This window comes from Trachypithecus francoisi, unplaced genomic scaffold (assembly GCF_009764315.1).
Source record: "Trachypithecus francoisi isolate TF-2019V2 unplaced genomic scaffold, Tfra_2.0 Lachesis_group12, whole genome shotgun sequence".
Taxonomy (NCBI): domain Eukaryota; kingdom Metazoa; phylum Chordata; class Mammalia; order Primates; family Cercopithecidae; genus Trachypithecus; species Trachypithecus francoisi.
Window position 1 is genome coordinate 5,371,803 of NW_022681457.1, and position 22,497 is coordinate 5,394,299.

General features: G+C 53.5%; 2 protein-coding genes across 20 annotated transcripts in view; one reads left to right on the top strand and one right to left on the bottom strand.

The window, feature by feature from the left end:
* The first annotated feature begins 1,950 nt into the window (after window positions 1-1,950).
* On the top strand, window positions 1,951-11,174 carry SIGLEC16 (sialic acid binding Ig like lectin 16). Its single transcript, XM_033224160.1, is given in 14 exon segments — window positions 1,951-2,182; window positions 2,253-2,278; window positions 2,281-2,644; window positions 2,777-2,965; window positions 2,968-3,060; window positions 3,398-3,445; window positions 3,598-3,861; window positions 4,456-4,503; window positions 4,633-4,710; window positions 4,713-4,781; window positions 4,784-4,888; window positions 5,396-5,489; window positions 5,834-6,368; window positions 10,358-11,174. Coding segments are annotated over 13 exon segments (1,599 nt in total). The 5' UTR covers window positions 1,951-2,034; the 3' UTR covers window positions 5,907-6,368; window positions 10,358-11,174.
* A 3,061-nt stretch (window positions 11,175-14,235) lies between these two features.
* VRK3 (VRK serine/threonine kinase 3) overlaps window positions 14,236-22,497 on the bottom strand; it is a 50,571-nt gene continuing 42,309 nt past the window's right edge. For 9 of the 19 annotated variants that reach the window (XM_033224180.1, XM_033224183.1, XM_033224178.1 and 6 more), the window contains one exon: window positions 19,368-19,943. In XM_033224180.1, coding sequence (XP_033080071.1) covers window positions 19,637-19,943 — 307 coding nt within the window. In that variant the 3' untranslated portion in view covers window positions 19,368-19,636. Of the gene's footprint in view, window positions 14,558-17,127; window positions 17,301-19,006; window positions 19,066-19,086; window positions 19,944-22,497 lie in introns of those variants that run through there. The other 10 variants (XM_033224188.1, XM_033224176.1, XM_033224189.1 and 7 more) reach the window with 8 other exon arrangements.

Here is a 22,497-nt window from a genome sequence, read left to right on the forward strand (position 1 = left end):
TCTGTCACCCAGGCTGGAGGGCAGTGGTGCGATCTCAGCTCACTGCAAGCTCCACCTCCCAGGTTCATGCCATTCTCCTGCCTCAGCTTCCTGAGTAGCTGGGACTATAGGTACCCACCACCACACCTGGCTAATTTTTTCTATTTTTAATAGAGATGGGATTTCACCGGGTTAGCCAGGATGGCCTTGATCTCCTGACCTCGTGATCTGCCTGCCTTGGCCTCCCAAAGTGCTGGGATTACAGGCATGAGCCACCACGTCTGGCCTCAGAGTGACCCTGTTTTAAAAATAAATGAATAAATAAATAAATAAATAACATACTGTATTTTTCAAAATAGCTAGAAAAAAGGATTTGAAATGTTCCCAACGTATAGAAATAATACATGTTTGAAGTGACAGATACTCAGATACCCTGACTTGATTATACCATATTATATGCATGGCACAAAATATCACATATACCCCATAAATATGTATAACTATCACATATTAATAAAAATAATTTTTAAAAATCAACAAAGCAGGGCTGGGCACAGTGGCTCACACCTGTAATCCCAGCACTTTGGGAGGCCGAGGCAGGTGGATCACCTGAGGTCAGAAGTTCAAGACCAGCCTGGTCAACATGGTGAAACCCCGTCTCTACTAAATATACAAAAAATTAGTTGGGCGTGGTGGTAGGCACCAGTAATCCCAGCTACTCAGGAGGCTGAGGCAAGAGAATCGCTTGAACCTTAGAGGTGGAGGTTGTAGTAAGCCAAGATCATGCCATTGTGCTCTAGCCTGGGCAACAAGAGCGAAACTTCATCTTAAAAAAAAAAAAAATCAACAAGCCAGACACAGTTGCTCACGCCTGTAAATGCCAGCACTTTGGGAGGCTGGGCAGGCAGATCACCTGAGGTCAGGAGTTCGAGACCAGCCTGCTCAACATGATGAAAGCCCATCTCTACTAAAAATACAAAAAATTAGCCGGATGTGGTGGTGGGTGCCTGTAATCCCAGCTACTTGGGAGGCTGAGGTAGCAGAATCACTTGGCCCCTGGGAGGCAGAGGTTGCAGTGAGCTGAAATTGTGCCATTGCACTCCAGCTAGGGTGACAGAGTGAGACTCTGTCTCAAAAATAAAAATAAAAGTAAATAAAAATCAACAAAGGAAAAAGTTTCATAGGGCAGGATCCAGAAGAGACAATGTGTGGGATTCCAGTTGTCCTTTCCCAGTGAAATCATACAGAAAACAATTAATGCTTGCAGCAAGGATGAGTGACAACATACACTAAGTATTGCCACCCAGGCAAGCTCAGCTGAGCCTCGATGTTCAGAGTTTTTTGTTTGTTTGTTTTTCTTTTTCTTTTGAGATAGAGTCTTGCTCTGTCACCCAGGCTGGAGTGCAGTGGCACGATCTCTGCTCACTGCAAGTTCCGCCCCCTGGGTTCACGCCATTCTCCTGCCTCAGCCTCCCGGGAAGCTGGGACTACAGGCACCTGACACCACGCCCAGCTAATTCTTTTTTGTATTTTTAGTAGAGATGGGGTTTCACCATGTTAGCCAGGATGGTCTCGATCTCCTGACCTCATGATCCACCCGTCTCGGCCTCCCAAAATGCTGGGATTACAGGTGTGAGCCACTGCGCCCGGCCGGTGTTCAGAGTTTTTACTGGGAGTTGGTCAGGTAGATGTGGCTGACTGCCTGTGTGGTTGACCTAGTTTTTACTCTCTGTGGAGGTACAGCAATAATACATGGTGCAAAGCCCTCACCATAAATCACAGAGTTATTGTAGACTCTTCCAGTGTCCCACCGCCCCCTGGAGAATGAATGAATGAATGGGACTCTGCATCCATCACCTCGCCTGCAGCTATGACTCACCTGTGTCCCTTGACTGTCCCCTCCTAGGACTGCCCACCCCCGAGGCTGGCCAGGGTGGCTCCTTCCTGGTTTGGGGCTGGTCCTCATGCCCTCTGCCCTGCTGCTTCCCCTGTGAAAGGAGAAGTCGGGAGAGGATCTTTCAGGACATTGCGGTTCCCGAGGCTCCTCCTCTGAGGATGGTCACTGCCCCTCCACCAGGCTTCCTGCTCGAGGAGTTTCCTTCCCAGCCAGGCCAGCCCAGAAGCCAGATAGTCCCGGGACAGGCCCAGCCCCACAGCCCAGAGATGCTGCTGCTGCCCCTGCTGCTGCCCGTGCTGGGGGCGGGTGAGTGGGTCGGCGGCTGGGGGTCCCATGCAGGGACTGGGGCTGCTGCTGAGCCTCTGCATCTCCCCAGGGTCCCTGAACAAGGATCCCAGTTACAGTCTTCAAGTCTTCAAGTGCAGAGGCTGGTGACGGTGTAGGAGGACCTGTGTGTCATCGTGCCTTGCAACCTCTCCTACCCCCGGGATGGCTGGAACGAGTTTACTGCTGCTTATGGCTACTGGTTCAAAAAAGGGACCAACACAAATAAGGATGCTCCTGTGGCCACAAACAACCCGAGTCGAGAGGTGGAAATGAGCACCCGGGGCCGATTCCAGCTCACTGGGGATCCCGGCAAGGGGAGCTGCTCCTTGGTGATCAGAGACGCGCAGAGGGAGGATGAGGCACAGTACTTCTTTCGGGTGGAGAGAGGAAGTCGCGTGAGACATAATTTCTTGAACAATGGGTTCGTTCTAAAAGTAACAGGTATGGAATGGGATGGGAACCCCTGCCTCTCACACTGGGGAGGGACCCTGGGGACAGGCTATGGGCTGAGCACAGAGGGTTCTCAGGGACCCCTGCAGCATTAGAACCCCCCCATCCCTGTCTCTGTCCCAGCCCTGACTCAGAAGCCTGATGTCTACATCCCCGAGACCCTGGAGCCCGGGCAGCCGGTGACGGTCATCTGTGTGTTTAACTGGGCCTTTGAGGAATGTCTAGCCCCTTCTTTCTCCTGGACGGGGGCTGCCCTCTCCCCTAGAATAACCAGACCAAGCACCACCCACTTCTCAGTGCTCAGCTTCACGCCCAGCCCCAGGACCACGACACCGACCTCACCTGCCATGTGGACTTCTCCAGAAAGGGTGTGAGTGCACAGAGGACCATCCGACTCCACGTGGCCTGTGAGTGTGGCCTGGGACACTGGGGCGTGCAGACAGACCCGGTGGGTGCGGGGAGGGGCGGGGAGACAGGGGAGGGGGAGGAGCCCAGCGGGGCAGTGAGCGGCTCCCAGCTCAGGAGCCTCCAGGGAGAGGAAGCTGTGGGGTCCCATGATGCCGGCTCAGCCCTGGGAGGGGGACGGGAATGGCGTCTGGTCCTCTGTCCACACCCGTGAGCCCCGGCTCTAGCTGTCACTTGTCTTTCCTGGGATGTTCCTACTTTCTTTTCCCGGAGGGAGTTTTTTCCAGGTGTGAGGAACAAATTGTCCCTCCCTGTAGCCAGCTCACAATCTTGTTGCAGACGCCCCCAGAGACCTTGTTATCAGCATTTCGCGGGACAACATGTCAGGTACTGAGGGCCGTCGGGCTGGGGCTGGGCCAGTCCTCTTTAGGGGATGAAAAGGCTTCAGGGGGGTAGGGGGATGTGATCCTCTTTGCAGCCCCACCACCCCGTCTCATTCTCTGTCTCCACCCTCACCCTCTCTCTCTTCCTGTCTTTAGCCCTGGAACTCCAGGGAAACATCACACATCTGGAAGCCCAGAAAGGCCAGTTCCTGTGGCTCCTCTGTGCTGCTGACAGCCAGCCCCCCGCCACGCTGAGCTGGGTCCTGCAGGACAGAGTCCTCTCCTTGTCCCACCCCTGGGGCCTCAGACGCCTGGGGCTGGAGCTGCCCGGGGTGAAGGCCGGGGATTCAGGGCGCTACACCTGCCGAGCAGAGAACAGGCTTGGCTCCCAGCAGCGAGCGCTGGACCTCTCTGTGCAGTGTGAGTGTGCCCAGCAGGGGCCTGGGGTCCATCGGGAGGGCAGAACGGGTGGGGATGCAGGGGCTGGGCTCAGGGTCCCAGAGCTGAGGGGGCCTAGAGCCCCAGGTCTCAGGGACGGACATTCTTTTTTTTTTTTTTTTGAGACAGAGTCTTGCTCTGTCTCTCAGGCTGGAGTGCAGTGGTGTGATCTCGGCCCATTGCAAGCTCCGCCTCCCAGGTTCACACCATTCTCCTGCCTCAGCCTCCCCAGTAGCTGGGACTACGGGCGTCCACCACCACCCCTGGCTGATTTTTTGTATTTTTAGTAGAGAGGGGGTTTCACCGTGTTAGCCAGAATGGTCTCGATCTCCTGACCTCGTGATCCACCCGCCCCGGCCTCCCAAAGTGCTGGGCATGAGCCACCGCGCCCGGCCCTGGGGACTGATATTCTTACCTATGTAGACCCTCATGCAGTTTGTGTCTGGGACTCAGTGGGTGATCCTGCACTGCCCTTCTATCCCACCCACTTCCCCCACCTCAGTCTCCAGGACGCTTCCCTTTACCCAGAGGGAAGCCCCTGGCCCATCTAGAGCCCGTCCCCTCTCTCCATTTCAGATCCTCCAGAGAACCTGAGTGTGATGGTTTCCCAAGCAAACAGGACAGGTAGGAAAGGGGACAGAGGAGCCAGGGCCTCTCAGTACCGAATTGGGGGCCCAGGCATCTGGAGGGTCCCCACGCAGCAGGGTCCCGGAGCCCTGAGCTGCACATGGATTCTGCCCCTTCCTTCCCTAGTCCTGGAAAACCTTGGGAACGGCACATCCCTCCCGGTCCCGGAGGGCCAAAGCCTGCGCCTGGTCTGTGTCACCCACAGCAGCCCCCAGCCAGGCTGAGCTGGACCCAGGGGGGACAGATTCTGAGCCCCTCCCAGCCCTCAGACTCCGGGGCCTGGAATTGTCTTGGGTTCAAGTGGAGCAAGAAGGAGAGTTCACCTGCCATGCTCAGCACCCGCTGGGCTCCCAGCACGTCTCTTTCAGCCTCTCCGTGCACTGTCAGTGGGAAAGGGGGACACCTGGGTCCCAGGAAAGGGCCCCTGCTGAGTCCTGTCCTCCCTCCCCACAGACCGCCCACAGCTGCTGGGCCCCTCCTGCTCCTGGGAGGCTGAGGGTCTGCATTGCAGCTGCTCCTCCCAAGCCAGCCTGGCCCCGGCTCTGAGCTGGTGGATTGGTGGGGAGCTGTTGGAGGGGAACAGCAGCCAGGACTCCTTTGAGGTCACCCCTAGCTCCGCCAGGTCCTGGGTCAACAGCTCCCTCAGCCTCCAAGTGGGGGCTTGGCTCCAACCTCAGGCTCCACTTCGAGGCCCTGAACGTGCATGGGACCCAGAGCTCCCGTTCCCTGCTGGACAGTCAGGGTGTAGGGTAGGGAGGCCTGGGCTCTCCAGGTCCCGCAAACAAGGGTGTAGGAAGGGCCTGGAGAACCCAGATTGAAGTTGCAGTAAGAAAGGAAGGACTCAGGACTGTAGTTTAGTAGGTGAACGGGCCTCATCCCACTTTTCCAGGCAAATCAGGGCCCGTGACGGGGCTGGTTCTCGTGGCTATCGGGGAGATGGCTATGAAGATCCTGCTTCTCTGCCTCTGCCTCATCCTCCTCAGGTGAGCCCTGCCCCTCCAAGAGGAGGGATGGAGAGGGCAGAGGATACACCGCTCAATCCCAGAATCTTAATCCTGGGGGTGCTTGGACAGTTTAAGACGCCTGCGGCCAGGCAGAGGCTAAGTTGATCTTGATGATTCCACACAGACCAATGTTGTCAGTCCCCAACTCTGGACCAATTTCCAGGCTAGGGAGGTTTCTGCTCTCATCGGGGAGGTCCTGGGCGCTACGCCTGCTCTCTCTGCCTCAGTCCCCTCCAGCCCCTTAGCAGGACACAACGAGGTGAGTCTGTTGCCTTCTGAGCCCCAGTGCGGCCACACTCACAGGCCCTGGTCTCTTCACCCAGAGTGAGGTCCTGCAGGAGGAAGGCAGCAAGGGCAGCATTGGGCATGCAGGCTGCAGACACTGTCACTGACTAATCTCCAGGTGAGTGTCGTGGGCCTCTTCCCTTCCAATATCCTGCTGGACACCTCCCTCTCGATGGCCCCAAGGATTGCTCCACTCAACGTGGCCATAACTGACTTGTCACCTCCCTTTCCAAGCCCACTTCTCCTGTTGAGAGCCCCATCCCTCTGATGACGTGGTAGCCCCATCTCTAATGTCAGAACCCGGGTGTGGGTGTCCACCTTGACCTCCCTCCCTCCTCTAGATCCCATAAATCACTAGCTCTTGTCCCTCCTCCTAAGTACAGGTCACCTTGGAGCCCTTTTCTCCATCCTGGCCCCAGTCATGCCTGGGCCTCACCTCTTCCCTGGTCACTGAACCCTCCTCATCTCTTGCTTCCATCTCTCCCAAAACAGACTCCAGACTGCTTCCAGATTCCTCCTCATCCAGTTCCTCCACCGTCTGAGCGGCCGTGTTTCCTCTGCAGGCCTTGCATGGTCTGTCCTCTGCTGGGCTCTCCTGATCTCTCCTCTCCCTGTGTCACCCAACATCTCCCCAAACCCTCCGGGCCAAAGACTCTGTGGCTCTGACACTTGGCATATGTAGTTTCTTCTCCTGAAACGCCCTTCCTTCCCACTCCTGCCAAACTATGTCCAGATCCTCCTTCAGGTTCCCTTTTTTTTTTTTTTTTTTGAGACACAGTCTCACTTTGTCACCCAGGCTGGAGTGCAGTGGCGTGATCTCGGCTCACTGCAGCCTCCCAGGTTCAAGCGATTCTCCTGCCTCAGCCTCCTGAGTAGCTGGGATTACAGGCACCTGCCACCATGCCCGGCTAATTTTGTATTTTTAGTAGAGATGGGGTTTCACCATGTTGGCCAGGCTGGTCTCAAACTCCTAGCCTCAAGTGATCCACCCTCCTCAGCCTCCCAAACTGCTAGGATTACAGGCGTGAGCCACAGCACTGAACTGTGTGCAGTCATGTGTCACGTAAGGACCTTTCTGCCAATAACAGATGGCAAATATGACAGTGGTTTCATAATATTCTTTTTTTTTTTTTTGAGATGGAGTCTTGCACTGTCGCCTGGGCTGGTATGCAATGCAATGGTGCAATCTCAGCTCACTGCAACCTCCACTTCCCAGGTTTAAGCGATTCTCCTGCCTCAACCTCCCAAGTAGCTGGGATTACAGGCAGCCACCACCACCTGGCTAATTTTTGTGTTTTTAGTAGAGATGGGGTTTCACTATGTTGGCCAGGCTGGTCTCGAACTCCTGACCTCGCGATCCACCCACCTTGGCCTCCCAAAGTGCTGGGATTACAGGTGTGAGCCACCGCACCCAGCCAGTGTCATAAGATTCTAATGCAGCAGAAAGATTCCTATCTCCTAGAGAAGTGGCAACATCATTACACTGTAGTCCAATGCAACACGTACCTGTTGATGGTGATGCTGATGTCAGCAAACCTACTGCATCGGCAGTCCCATACAATTGTAAGACATACAATTTTGTATCGTATATATTACACTTGATAATGAATGATGATGTTACTGGTTAATGTATTCACTATGGTATACTTTTTGTTGTTATTTTAGTGTAGTCCTTCCACTCAGTGAAGGAAAAGTTAACTGTGAAACAGCCTCAGGCAGGTCCTTCAGGAGGGATTCAAGGAGAAGACATCTGGCCGGGCGCCTTGGCTCATGCCTGTAATCCCAGCACTCTGGGAAGCAGAGTCGGGTGGATCACCTGAGGTCAGCAGTTTGAGACCAGCCTGGCCAACATGGTGAAACCTCATCTCTACTAAAAAATATACAAAAATTAGCCAGGCGTGGTGGCACATACCTGTAATCTCAGCTACTTGGGAGGCTGAGGCAAGAGAATCGCTTGAACCCAAGAGGCAGAGGTTGCAGTGAGCTGAGATCGTGCCATTGGACTCCAGCCTGGGCAACAAGAGCAAAACTCCGTCTAAAACAAACAAACAAAAACAAAACAACAACAACAAAATCCTTATCCTATCCTAGGAGATGACAGTTCCATGTGTGTTACTGAACCTGAAGACCTTCCAGTGGGACAAGATGTGGACGTGGAAGACAGTGATACTGATGATCCTGACCCTGTGCAGGTCTAGGCTAATGTGTGAATTTTGTCTCTTAGTTATTAAAACAAAAGCTTAAAAATTAAATCAATTAAGAATAGAAGGCCGGGCACGGTGGCTCAAGCCTGTAATCCCAGCACTTTGGGAGGCCGAGACGGGCGGATCACGAGGTCAGGATCGAGACCATCCTGGCTAACACGGTGAAACCCCGTCTCTACTAAAAACTACAAAAAACTAGCCGGGCGACGTGGCAGCGCCTGTAGTCCCAGCTACCCGGGAGGCTGAGGCAGGAGAATGGCGTGAATCCGGGAGGCGGAGCTTGCAGTGAGCTGAGATCCGGCCACAGCACTCCAGCCTGGGTGACAGAGCGAGACTCCGTCTCAAAAAAAAAAAAAAAAAAAAAAAAAGAATAGAGAAAAGGTTATGAAGGTATAAAGAAAATGTTCTTGTACAGCTGTACAATGTGTGTGTTTCCAGCTAAGTGTTATTACAAGAGCATTAAAAAGTTAAAAAATTGTGTTTACAAAGTAAACATGTTACAGTAAGCTAGTATTAATTTACTATTTGTTGTTGTTGTTGTTTTGAGACAGAGTCTCACTCTGTTGCCCAGGCTGGAGTGCAGCGGTGTGATCTTGGCTCACTGGAATCTCCACTTTCCAGGCTCAAGCTATTCTTGTGCCTCAGCCTCCCAAGTAGCTGGGATTACAGGCATGTGCAACCACGCCTGGCTAATTTTTTAAGAATATTGTTGGCCAGGTGCGGTGGCTCACGCCTGTAATCCCAGCACTTTGGGAGGCCGAGGTGGGCGGATCACAAGGTCAGGAGATTGAGACCATCCTGGCTAACATGGTGAAACCCCGTCTCTACTAAAAAAATGCAAAAAAAGGCCGGGCGCGGTGGCTCAAGCCTGTAATCCCAGCACTTTGGGAGGCCGAGACGGGCGGATCACGAGGTCAGGAGATCAAGACCATCCTGGCGAACACGGTGAAACCCCGTCTCTACTAAAAAATACAAAAAACTAGCCGGGCGAGGTGGCGGGCGCCTGTAGTCCCAGCTACTCGGGAGGCTGAGGCAGGAGAATGGCGTAAACCTGGGAGGCGGAGCTTGCAGTGAGCTGAGATCCGGCCACTGCACTCCAGCCTGGGTGACAGAGCGAGACTCCTTCTCAAAAAAAAAAAAAAAAAAAAAAAAAAAAAAAAATGCAAAAAAAAAAAAAATAACCGGGCGTGGTGGCAGGCGCCTGTAGTCCCAGCTATTCAGGAGGCTGAGGCAGGAGAATGGCGTGAACCCAGCAGGCGGAGCTTGCCGTGAGCAGAGATCGCGCCCTTGCACTCCAGCCTGGGTGACAGAGCGAGACTCCATCTCAAAAAAAAAAAAAAGAGAATGTTGTTAGTAGTGATAGGCTTTCTCTATGTTGGCCAGGCTGGTCTTGAACTCCTGGCCTCAAGTGATCTGCCTGCCTCCGCCTCCCAAAGTGCTGGGATTACAGGTGTGAGCCACCGAAGCCAAGCTACTATTGAAGAAATTAAAATTTTTTTATGTATTTACTGTAGTCTAAGTGCATAGTGTTTATAAAGTCTACAGTAGCGTGTAGTAATGTCCAAGGCCTTCACATTCACTCATTACAAATCAGACTCACCTAGAGCGACTTCCAGTTGTTTTTTGTTGTTGTTATTGTTTTTTGAGACGGAGACTCCCTCGGTCACACCTTTCTCTGGGCAAGGTGAATCCTTTACTTACAGTAACCTTTCTTTCCTGGGCTCCAAGCTCAATTTCACAATTGTGTTCGAGTAGATCTTCCGGGGTCCCTGAGGTCAGTCCAGGTCCGAGGAAATCCCCGTCTTTCTCACACCTCCTCCTTCCTGGGCATCCACTCATAATTTGCAATTAGATAGTAACTTAATTGACTATAGCTTTAATGTCTGCTTCTCCTTCTACACTGCAAGCTGCCTGAGGTCAGAGATGGTGTCTCCCTAGTTCCCCTGGGAATATCCAGGGGTTGGCACAGGGGAGCTGTTCCATAAGGGCAGTGGGCACTGGAGGCAGAGACCTGGACGTGAATCTTGATCTGACCACTGCTTAGATATGTGGGTTTGGGGTATTTACTCAGCCTCCATTTCTCCATCTGATCATGGGGACCACAGTGCCTCACCAGTAGATTGTGGTGAGGATTTTGTGAATCTGGATTTTATGAGCCTGGCAGTGAATTACCAAGAGCCAGATGTTATTGTTCTCAAATACTTGCTGAATGAGTGAACGGATGAGGGCCCAGCCAGCGTCTGTGGAATGAGTAGGTGAAACAGGAAATGCTCAGCTTCCAGGTCCTCTTGTGCACCCTCCTTGCTCTCGCTTAGCCCCCATGATCCTAATTTGACCCCCTTTCTCCCCTGCATTCAGGGTCACCAGTATGAATGCTCAGCAGGCAGCTCCCAAGACCACCTGCCCCAGGTGCTGCCACCCCCATTCCAGGGCAGGGGGAAGAGCGGGAGCCCCACTGTGCCTCCCGCAGCTTCCAGGGCCTGAGGCTCCGGGAGCCTGAGGACCAGGAGGCCCCCAGCAGCACTGAGTACTCAGAGATCAAGATCCACAAGAGACAGCCCCTGAAGGGCTCGGGCTTTGGTTGGAGAGGGAGACATCAGGGATGGTTCCGAGGTGAAGAGTTCTCCATGGAAACAGGACACCAGCAAGTGTGTGGGAGTCGTGCTGGTGTGACAGCCAGAACTGGACTCAGATTTCAGCCCCATCCTGAGACTAATAATTTGAGCAAGTTACTTTACTCCTCAATTTCCTCCTCTGTGCAGTGGACACAGTCAGCCTAACTCACAGGGTTCTTGTGAGGCATAAGGAAGTAATTAACATAAAGCATCCATCAGAGGCGAGTCTCATCTGAGTCACGCCTCTTCCCAGGGCAGCCCATGACGTGGGCTGACCACGCTGGTCCAAACCGAGACCCTCCTGCAGGGCAGGTCCAGCTTCAGAGCTCCCTGAAGCCTCGGCTGGGGCTGTCCTTGAGCCGCATCGCAGCTTGATTGATTCTCTCTCTGTTGCTCCCGCTGCCCCCACTCCCACTATGGGTCCCGGGGCAGCCTACACATCCCTGCAGGCTGCTCTCCGCCTCAGAGCCCGCTTCCTGGGACCTCAACCTCTGTATTTGACCAGACACAGATAATCATCCATTATTTATCTGAAATAAATTATAAATGTGTGAATCACATTACCTCTATCACTAATTATATTTCCCCGATGATTTTGCTCCCCTCAGCAGTGTCCTTTTTCTTTTCTTTTTTTTTTTTGAGACAGAGTCTTACTCTGTCGCCCAGGCTGGAGTGCAGTGGCGTGATCTTGGCTCACTGCAACCTCCGTCTCCCTGGTTCAAGCGATTCTCATGTCTCAGCCTCCCGAGTAGCTGGGATTATAGGCGCATGCCACCACGCCTGGCTAATGTTTGTATTTTTGGTAGAGATGGGGTTTCACCATGTCGGCCAGGCTGGTCTCGAACTCCCGACTTCAGGTGATCTGGCAGCCTCAGCCTCCCCAAGTGATGGGGTTACATGCGTAAGCCACCGTGCCCAGCCAGCTGTGTCTTCTTTTTGCAGGATTCGCTTATAAAATTCCTTGCAGCTGCAGTCTGCATTCCACTCCCATTCTAATATGATGTTTGCGGTGGTCACATCCAACTTCTTTCCTCCTCCTTCCATGGAACATGCATTAGGGAGGAACCACAGGCACCACACGCAAGATGAGCCAGTTCCCTGGACGGCCTGCCAAGGCGTTAACCGTGCTGCTCTGGGCTCTGCTGAGGCGCAATACTGCATCTTTCACAGAACTTGCTTTCCACGCGTCACTTAGGTGTGGGGATGTGTCCTAAGAAATGCATGGTCAGGCGATTCTGTTGTGTGAGCATCCTCGAATGTGCTTACGCAGTCATAAATGGTACAGCCTGCCACACGCCGAGGCCATACGGTATAGCCCATTGCTCCCAGACTATTCACCTGCACAGCACGTTCCTGAACTGAAAGCTGTAGGCAGTTATAACACAATGAATAGGTTAGTCAAAAATGGAGGTTTAGTAAAAATATGGCATAATAGGCCAGGCGCGGTGGCTCACGCCTGTAATCCCAGCACTTTGGGAGGCCAAGACAGGCAGATCACGAGGTCAGGCGTTCAACCAGCCTGGCCAATATGGTGAAACCCAGTCTCTACTAAAAATACAAAAATCAGCTGGGCGTGGTGGCGGGTGCCTGTAGTCCCAGTACTCGGGAGGCTGAGGCAGAAGAATCGCTTGAACCGGGAAGTGGAGGTTGCAATGAGCCAAGATTGAGCTACTGCATTCTAGCCTGGGCAACAGAGTGAGACTCCATGTCCAAAAAAAAAAAAAAAAAAAAGGCATAATAGATAAAAATGCGTCAGGTGCAGTGACACATGCCTGTAATCATAGCACTTTGGGCGGGTGGATCACTTGAGGTCAGGAGTTCAAGACCAGCCTGGCCCACATGGCAAAACCCTGTTCCATTTCTACCAAAATACAAAAATTGGCTGGGCGTGGTGGCAAGCATCTGTACTCCCAGCTACTCGGGAGGCTGAGGCAAGAGAATAGCTTGAACCTGGGAGGCGGAGGTTGCAGTGAGCCAAGATCGCACCACTGCACTCCAGCCTCAGTGACAGAACGAGACTGTCTCAAAAACTAAAACAAAAATATACCACCACCACCAATGTCTGATTAAATCTAAGCCAGGGTTCCATTCTGGGGCAAGGGGCAGGGTGTGGGTGTGGGGGAAAGAGAACGGGCTCCAGCCACCGTCAGCTGCATGTCCTGGTGGCACCCGAGCCATTCCCAGTCCCCTGTGCTGGGAGATCATCATCTAATCCTGACAACGCCCTCCTCTCAGAGCTCGGGGGATGAGCTGTCAAAACCCACAATGGTTCAGAACCTGGGCTCTGGAGACAGAAGGTCCTGGGCTCAGAGACGTGGGGCCCTGGGCCTGGACCTGGGCTCCTTCCATTGTCTGAGCAGGGTCAGGCTGGGCTGGCTGTGCTGGCTCAAGAGATGAGGAAGGAGGACACAGGGGCTGCCAGGACCTTGAGGCACTGGACTGGGCACTGCCCCAGCGGGCAGAGGATGGAGGCCGGTGTTGATATTGTGACGCTGACCGTCTGCTCACCTGATTTGGGTGCTGAAGTGCAGCTGACGCCCCTAATCTTTTATAGATTTGTGAAAGGAAAAAAATAAAAGTCAAGCTGGGAACAGCTCAGGGCAAACCCACCTCCCGTTCTATTCAGAGCCACCCCTCCGCTCACTGAGACAGACGCATGTCTGATCGCCTCCGTTTGGAAAGGCCAATCAGAAACTCCAGAGAACGCACCTGTTCATCTCTCACCCATCTGCGACCTGGAAGCCCCCTCCCCACTCCGAGTCTTCCTGCCTTTGCTTCAAGTTGTCCTGCCTTTCCAAACGGAACCAAAGTACTTCTTACATACAGTGACTCATGTCTCAAGTCTCCCTAAAATGTATAAAACTAAGCTGTGCCCCAACCACCTTGGCCACGTCATCAGGACTTCCTGAGGCTGTGTCGCGGCCCATGTCCTCAACCTTGGCAAAACAAAGTTTCCAAATTAACTGGACCTGTCTCACATTTTCGGGGTTCACGGATTCATGTGCAACAAGGGGTCTAAGCAGGACAGGTTTGGGGGGGGCGGTTTTTCTGTAGTTAGCGGATGTCCCCTTCTGGAAAGGGGTGCACACACCCGCTTTCAGCCAGGAGATGGTAAGCGGTTCCCTGATCCCACCCGCTTCTCCTGAGTAGGATTTATCAGTACAGGAGAGTCAGGGCATCTGAGAGCACTTCCTTCCTTACCTGGCCTCAGATTCTCCACATTCCAAAGTATGATGTATGATCTGAGCTACTCAAGACAAAATTTAGAGAGGCGGGTTTAGCTTCTCTCTTCCTTCTTTCTGTTTTTTTGAGACTGGGTCTTACTCTGTTGCCCAGGCTGGAGTGCAGTGGTGCAGTCATGGCTCACTGCAGCCTCGACCTGCTGGGCTCAAGTAATCCTCCTGCTTCAGCCTCCCAAGTAGCAGGGATGACAGGTGTCTGCCACCATGCCTAGTTGGTTTTTGTATTTTTTGTAGAGATGGGTTTCACCCTGTTGCCCAGGCTGGTCTCAAACTCGTGGGCTCAAGTGATCCTCCTGTCTTGGCCTCCCAAAGTGCTGGAATTACAGGCATGAGCCACTGCACCTGGGCCCCAAAAGAACTTTTGCAGACACACTGGTTCTTTAAGCTCTGGTAAAACATTTATTACCAAAGCACAGAGGTGTCAAGGGTAGCAGGGGTCCCCCCTGGGGGCCGGCCCAACCCCATCCAGCTTTGCTAGGACACTGGCTGAAGGGCAGGCCACCCAGACGGGGAACTTCACATTCACTGGAGGGAAACTGGGGGCCTCCCTGAGGCTAATCAGGACTGATGAGTATCCCGAAACCAGTGGCAGGAATGCACATTCCAGGGCTTGTTCTAGAAGCTTATCGGTGATTAAACAGCAGGCCTTGAGTCACATTGCTTCATTTTTTTTTTCTGTTGCACACTGCAAATGGAAAGTTCTGGAAGACAATAAAAATGGCTGTTAGTGTCTCATTCATTCAGGGAACACCCTCTCTGCCTTCACTTCGTGCCAGGCACCTTCTAGGTACTGGGGACGTCATCATTACCATACGGGATGAGAAGCCCCTGCTGGGCTTAGGACGCGGAGGAGGGGGGTGACGACTACACATTAAACACACGCTTCCCTCCAGATGGGAGCAAGGGCTGTGTGGAAAACAGGTGACATGATGAGCAAGTGGGTGAGGAGGCAGTGAGGATGCCTCATAGAGGATGGAGAGGCCTCGGGTCTCGAGAAGCAGCAGGTGCATAAAACCAGGATGAGGGGAGCCTTCCAGACCTCGGGATGGCAGGTGCAAAGGTTCCGGGGTGGGGTCCAGCTTGGCCTGGTCTAGAATTGGAGGGGAGGGTGTGTGGCTGGCGCATCATGCACAGGGGAGGAAGGGAGCTTGGCCTTGGGCCAAGGCAAGGAGGTGCTGTGGAGAAGAGGCGAGATGACCTTCAAGGTGCTCGAAGATCACCGGGCTCCTTAAATGCCATCTCCTCCTTACGTTCCCAACCAAGGGGCTGAGTGAGTGGCCTCCAGAGAACGCAGGGGTGTGAGACGGTGGAGACCCTGGGGGGTTGTCGGGGTCGGGTTCTAAACGCCTTTTGATAAACAGGACATCGATAAACAGGACATTTGCTTCATCGATAAACAGGACAAAGCCTCTGCCCTGTGCCATGCCAGAAAAGCAGAGACGATAGAGTCAGACGCAACCCTGCCCTGGAGAAGCTTGATGCCAGCAGAAGACTGTGACAAGTGACCCCATGGTTGGTCTCATCTGGGACTGAAGGATTGGAGGAGGCTGCTGAGGGAGTGAGGGTGTTGAGGAGGACCCCGAGCTGTCCGGCCTGAATAACTGGGTGCATGGAGGAGGAGCTCTGTATCGAGCTGGAGAGGTGGAGGAAGGAGTGAGACTGGCACAGAAGGTCATGACTTGACTCTCGGCGCCTCTGGTTGAGGCAGAGAGCCTGCTACTCCACCACAGAGAAAAGGGCCCCCACCCCTCACCACTGGCCCACTCTGTGTGCAGGTGCTCTGTGAGTCGCCTGGCACACATGTGTCAGCTTATGCTTCAGCCTCAGATGTGAGGAAAGGTTGTGGGAATGTAGAAGCACTTGTAATCCAAGTGCCAAGAAGAAGGTCGCTGCACAGGGAGACAGGCCGCCAAAAGGAGACGCTATTCAAGATTCCCCTGGACCAGGATCTCGCAATCGCGGCACTGGTGACCACTGGGGCTGGGGGATTCTTTGTGGGAGGGGGTAGAGGTGGGGATCATGCTGTGTGTTGCGGGATGTCAGGCAGCCTCCCACCCTCCACCCTTCTGCATCCTGATAACCAAGTATCTCCAGACATGGCCAAATGCCCCCAGGGCGGTGCTGAGTTAGACAAAGCACTGAGCTTTGGTTCCAGCCAACCCTGATGAGAGAAATGAGGACTCCGGGGACAGAGAGGAGCCTGGAGAAGCCCCTCTTCAGCACACATCCCTGCACCCTTGCCAAAATTTACTGTGAAGTCTGTCTTCGACCTTGCAAACATGCCCGCACATTTACACACAGTGCTGATGGAAGTAAAGCCATCTAGTCCTCACTTCCTCACTGTCAAGTTGACACCTCCATCCACAGACAGTGCGCGCCAGCAGCCGGGCTGTGCACACAGGCAGCACTGCTTGTAAAAGAAAAATCTGGGAAACTAAGCAAACGCCCAGCTGCTGGCTGTGAGGAGTGTCTGTCATCCACACGATGGAGGAGTGCGCACTCCGAACGAGACCCGAAGGCATGGAGCAGCTACCTTTTGTGTATGGGGGGCCAAGGGGGCCAGGCCAAAGGAAAGTAGAGACTACAGGGGGCTGGGTGGAAGGACACGGGAGGCACGGACGCAAGAAGGGACAGAAGATGGCGAGAGACAAAAAACGTCTTGATGCTATTTTTGAGGCCCTGAATCCTGCTGTGCCTGAAGCTCCCCCTTAGACTTTTCCAGCTACAACAGCCAATCGACCCCCCTTTTCTTTTCTTTCTTTCTTTCTTTTTTTTTTGAGACAGAGTCTCACTCTGTCGCCCAGGCTGGAGTGCAGTGCTGCCATCTCGGCTCACTGCAAGCTCCTCCTCCCGGGTTCACACCATTCTCCCGCCTCAGCCTCTCGAGGAGCTGGGACTACAGGAGCCCGCCACCACGCCCGGCTAATTTCTTTTGTATTTTTAGTAGAGTCGGGGTTTCACCGTGTTAGCCAGGATGGTCTCGATCCCCTGACCTCGTGATCTGCCCGCCTCGGCCTCCCAAAGTGCTGGGATTACAGGCTTGAGCCACCGCGCCCGGCCTCAACCCCCTTTTCTTAAAGCCAAGTTGAGCCGGGTTTCTGCTACTTGCCATTCCTGGAGGTTGGGAAGTTCAAGGACCCCGTGGAAAAACCCAGCGTCTCCCTGGGAAGCTGGGCCCTGATATGAACATGGAACAGCCTCTGGGAAGTGTCCCCTGGAGCCTGGGGCAGGGCTGGGCCGAGGGCAAGGGGTGAGAGGGCTGACGACTCACAAGCTCTTCCCACCTGGATTCCACCTAGGGCACCATCGGGAGGCCAATGGGGTCATATGGGGACACACGCAGATCCTGCAGCAGAGCTTCTAGGTTGTTCCTCAGCATGGCGTAGGGCGGCTTCTCCTCGTACTTGAGGGCCATCACCACCTTCAGGTAATTCTGTAGGGTCTCTGTGGTCAAGACAACCCCCAGCAAGGGAGAGCCTCAGAGGCGTCCCCCAACCTCGATCCTGGGGGTCTGTGCCCAAGGGTGGGGGGTGGGGGACTGAGGGGCACGAGGGTCTCAGCAAAAGTGCCCATTTGCTTGGTGCCTGGCATTGCCAGGGGACTTCAATTTTTTTTCAGTTTTGGAAAACGTCATACACAGGCACCAGGAGAAGGGCATGAACACCCAAGTATCCATCACTCAGTTTCAACAATGATCACCTCACAGCCAATCGCGTTTCATCAAGACCCCTCCCCCGGCCTGCAGTGTTTCAAAGCAAATCCCAGCTAGCAATGCAGTCTACCTGCATATAAATATTTAGCATGTATCTTTAAAGAGGGCAGGCCCTGCCTCACCTCCACCTCTAACCTCTGGTTGACCAGCTTAAAAATCCTTGAGGCCTAGCCGGGCACGGCGGCTCAAGCCTGTAATCCCAGCACTTTGGGAGGCCGAGACGGGTGGATCACGAGGTCAGGAGATCGAGACCACCCTGGCTAACACAGTGAAACCCCGTCTCTACTAAAAATACAAAAAACTAGCCGGGTGAGTTGGCGGGCGTCTGTAGTCCCAGCTACTCAGGAGGCTGAGACAGGAGAATGGCGTGAACCCGGGAGGCGGAGCTTGGAGTGAGCTGAGATCCGGCCACGGCACTCCAGCCTGGGTGACAGAGCAAGACTCCGTCTCAAAAAAAAAAAAAAAAATCCTTGAGGCCCAAGGTTTACAGAGGGAGAACTGGAGGGGAGTGCCACTTGGGCAGCTGAGCCATGATCTGAACCCAGGGATTGAAAGTAATTAAAAAATGAGCCTTAGAGAGCCAGAGGGGACAAGCTATCTGTTTCTGTCTGTCCATTTCTGCCTCCAGCTTGGAGAAAAGCATCAAAGCTCTTCAGGAGGGGCACAAAGACAACAGCAGCAACAAACACCCCCACGCCCGAACGAGACAGTGCAAATCCCCAGTGACAGGGACTAGTGACAGCGACTGGCTTTATCAGCTATGGTGCGGCCAAACCATGACCACTGTGCAGCTGTCAATAAAAGCTGGTGCATCTATAAAGAAAGGGCATGAAGGACGGCCCCAGGGTTAAGGGAAAAAAGCAAGAGGTAGAATGAGATGTATGTAGGGTGAGCCCATTTTTTGTTCATAAAAATGGCTGGGCATGGTGGCTCATGCCTGTAATCCCAACACTTTGGGAGGCCGAGGTGGTAGATCAGTCGAGGCCAGGGGTTCGAGACCAGCCTGGGCAACATGGTGAAACCCCCGTCTCTACTACAAATACAAAAAACTAACCAGGTATGGGGATGCACGCCTGTAATCCTGGCTACTTGGGAGGCTGAGGCACGAGAATCGCTTGAACTTGGGAGGTGGAGATTGCAGTGAGCCGAGATTGCACCACCGCACTCCAGCCCGGGCAACAGAGCTAGACCCTGCCTTAAAAAAAAAAAAAATTACCCTGTCCTCAAAAAACACTTGTGCGTTTTTGTTTTGTTGTTATTCAGAGGCACTTGTGAATGTTTTGACAATTTTTGTCTTTCTACAATGGGTACATATTACAAATACAATTTGGAAAACTAAAAAAAATGAAGAGGTGTAAGGAGAGGCCACCCCAAGATGGATCTGAGCCACCAGGTCCCGCCCAGGTCCCTGCCTGTTCCCGCTCCCTTCAGGACGTACCTGAGGGTCTGATCCAATGACCGCAGGGTCCCACAAAGGGCCCCGGCTTCTCAGTAAACCTGAAGGGACAGAAGCACATGTGAAAGGTCTTTTAGGGAAAGGAGAGCAACCTTTGAAAACAGAATGCCTAAGATATATACACAGCCTAAGATATATACACAGTCCTCTCTGCCACCCAGGGAAGTTATGTTCTTAAAGCCGCTGTGAACACTGGATCAACCAACCTACTACCATTGCTCCCAGGGGAAACAGCAGTGGCCTCCTGCGAGCCTCCAGCCACACTATTTTCCCCGATCAATACACCTTGTTTTACGTATGTTTCTGTTGAAAGACATCTTATGTAATAAGTATTGTTGATTCATTAGCACTGAACTCTATTTTAATCTGGGATCCTTAAGATGGAGAGGATTCTTCGATGAGGAGGAAAGATCCAAGATGAAAATAAATATTTTATTACTTACAGGTCCTGGGGGCACACGACACACCCAAAGGTGACCTCCCCCCCGTCCCACGCACACACACAGACACACACACACACACACACAGACAGACAGACACACACACACAGGTCAGGGAGCTCGTGGTTGCGTGAGGGGCCAATGGGTGGTATCCACACATTTTGAGGGGATTTTAACTGGTGGGTTCAAAGCAAGCAGGCTCGAGTTCCTGGAGGTCACGCTGTGCCTGAGAGGGGGTCGCTGTGGCATCTGCACAGTTCAGTGGGATGTGGGGGCCAGTAGGGCCAAGTAGGCTGTCTGTGGCTGACCCATAGGGAGGGAAGTGTTCCCCCGGAGGTGGCTGCATAAGGGAAATATCTGAGTCAACCACACGGAGGAACTGGGAGGACGTGGAAAACTGTAAATTGTGCTGAGGGTGACCAAGCCCTGCTTCTGGCATGAGAAAGTCCAACTTACATTCAAATGAATGCCAAGGCAACCTGAAATGATAAGAATTCCCGGCCGGGCGCGGTGGCTCAAGCCTGTAATCCCAGCACTTTGGGAGGCCGAGGCGGGAGGATCACGAGGTCAGGAGATCGAGACCATCCTGGCTAACACTGTGAAACCCCGTCTCTACCAAAAAATACAAAAAACTAGCCGGGCGAGGTGGCGGGCGCCTGTAGTCCCAGCTACTCGGGAGGCTGAGGCAGGAGAATGGCGTAAACCCGGGAGGCGGAGCTTGCAGTGAGCTGAGATCCGGCCACTGCACTCCAGCCTGGGCAACAGAGCGAGACTCCGCCTCAAAAAAAAAAAAAAAAAAAATCCCCACAAACTCACGGCCAACAGCACCGTAGCTCATGCCTGAACAAAGCTGATAAAACACACGAATTATTAACCATCTCAGGCTTCGGGACATCAGACAACACTTCAGCATTATGCTAGGTGGCTGTTTGATTTTTTGTAGAGACGGGTTCTCACTATGTTGCCCAGGCTGCTCTGATCCTCCTGTCTTGGCCTCCCAAAGTGCTGGGATTACAGGTGTGAACCACCACGCCTGGCTGAGGCCATTTTAAATGGCATCATCACTGACAAAAAGCATAAAAACAGGAAAAAATATAGCATTAACTAAACAGTGAAAAGGACACTGGCGTATCTAGTGTAGGCGCTGAAACAGGGAGGTAGAATGCTGTCTGGCTCCAGCCTAGGCTGGGAACATGTGTGCCAGGTGATTACAATTTTTCTCCACACTATGTGTCCGCAAGTGGCCACGAAAGAACTGCAAGAATTGATTTGGGGTTACAAATACTTTTAGTGAGTAGAATTCACACATAGGGACTCTGAATAATCAGGACTAACTGTATATGTACATACACACACATACACATATATGTATAACACACACACACGTGCATGCACGTGCACCCCTCTTTGGCTGTTCAGGAAAAATCCTGATTCACCCACTGCCTTTGCTGGGGTCAGCAAAGGCCCAGCCCCACTTCTCTGCCTGGCCCATCGGGCCAGCTCCCACCACCTGCCCAGTCACTAAGCTCTGACCCTGCCTTCGTTATCCCCCAGCCCCACTCTCCTGCTCCTCAAATCTCTCTGCCCTGTGGATCTGGGCCCAGCTCAGGCCTCATCCCTTTTCCCTGGACCTCAACTCCTCCCTGGCCTCCTGTGCATCCCCACGTGACCCCAGAGGGTCTCTACCTGTCCCTGACCCTCCCTGCTCACAGCCCACTCTGCCTCCCGTGGCTCCCCAGCACACACTGGCCACCCTCTATCTCCATCTCTCCACTCCCTTCTCCCATCGCATGTCCCATCCACACCAAAGGACTCCTAGTCCCACCAGGCCACACATCCACACACATCTGCCTCTGCACATATCACTCTCGCTGCCTGGGCGGCCTTCCCCACCCTGAGCTCTGGCAGGTGGCTGTTCTCCCTTCGAGATACAGCTCGAGGATCTGGCCTCCTAGGAAGTCTTCCCCAGACCCCTCCAGGCAGAGGAACTCCGTCCCTCCTGGGCCTGTGTGTAGGTCCGCGGATGTCCTACGGCAGCCATCGACATACAAGCGCAGGAAGGCCCGCTTGTGCCATCAACAGGATGTTACATGCTGCACAGCAATGTCACTGCCACCCCCTGCCGCGGGCTCTCCCTGACCAGCTGGGGAGCCCTGAGAGCGGGTCCAAAGCTGGCTCTCATTCATGCTTTGCCCAGCAACGGGCCTTGAATGCCAGAAAGCCTCAGGCACTCAAATTGCCTCTCCTCCTTCTTTTACTCATTCTGCCTGTCATGAACTAGCATGTGCAAAAAGTGAGTATCTGTGGAATGAATGGAAAAAGGCCGTGTATACCAGTAAAACGTCCTAGCGCAGGGCACCTTAGGGTGCCAGGAAACGAGCATGTAGCAACATCGCCCCCTTGTGGTCCCCTTGGCTACGGTCTGGGCTAAGAGACGCTGGGCTGGGAGTGAGGAGGGGTGTCTGGGGAACAGTGTCAACATCACCAGCTACTCTCCAGGGAGCACTGTTGTGCACCTGGCCCTCTACGGTTGTGGTCTGGAGCTGGGGCTGTGGAATTACTGTTATCCATGCTGCTATCATTGATACGAGATGATTACCGTGACCTCTTATTCACCCTGCACCATGTTGAAGAGTGCAGGCCCTCTCTGTGAACCAGTCACATTCATCAAGTCTCTTTAGGCGAGGGGATGTGAAAAGGGTGACGTGACTGCTCTTAGGAGTTAGGAAGTGGAGTGGGGAGAAGACTCAACCCAGGGGAGCCTCAGGGACCGGTTTCCCTGACAAGATCGGAGTGCAGAGGCACCGTGGGCTGATTCTAACCTGGGTGTCCAGCACAGCCACTGGCCTCAGGAACCTGGCACTAAATGCATGAGTGGAGACGGTGCAGAGCTGTGCTGTCCTGTCTGCCTAGGAATCCTGCCTCCCCCTTGCCCACCTGGGAGGCTCTTGTGTTCTCTACAGACCAGGTCAGGCATCTCCCAGGTGAGGGTTTCCAGGAGCTGGCGGCGGGGTCCTGTGCCTCCCCTCTGCT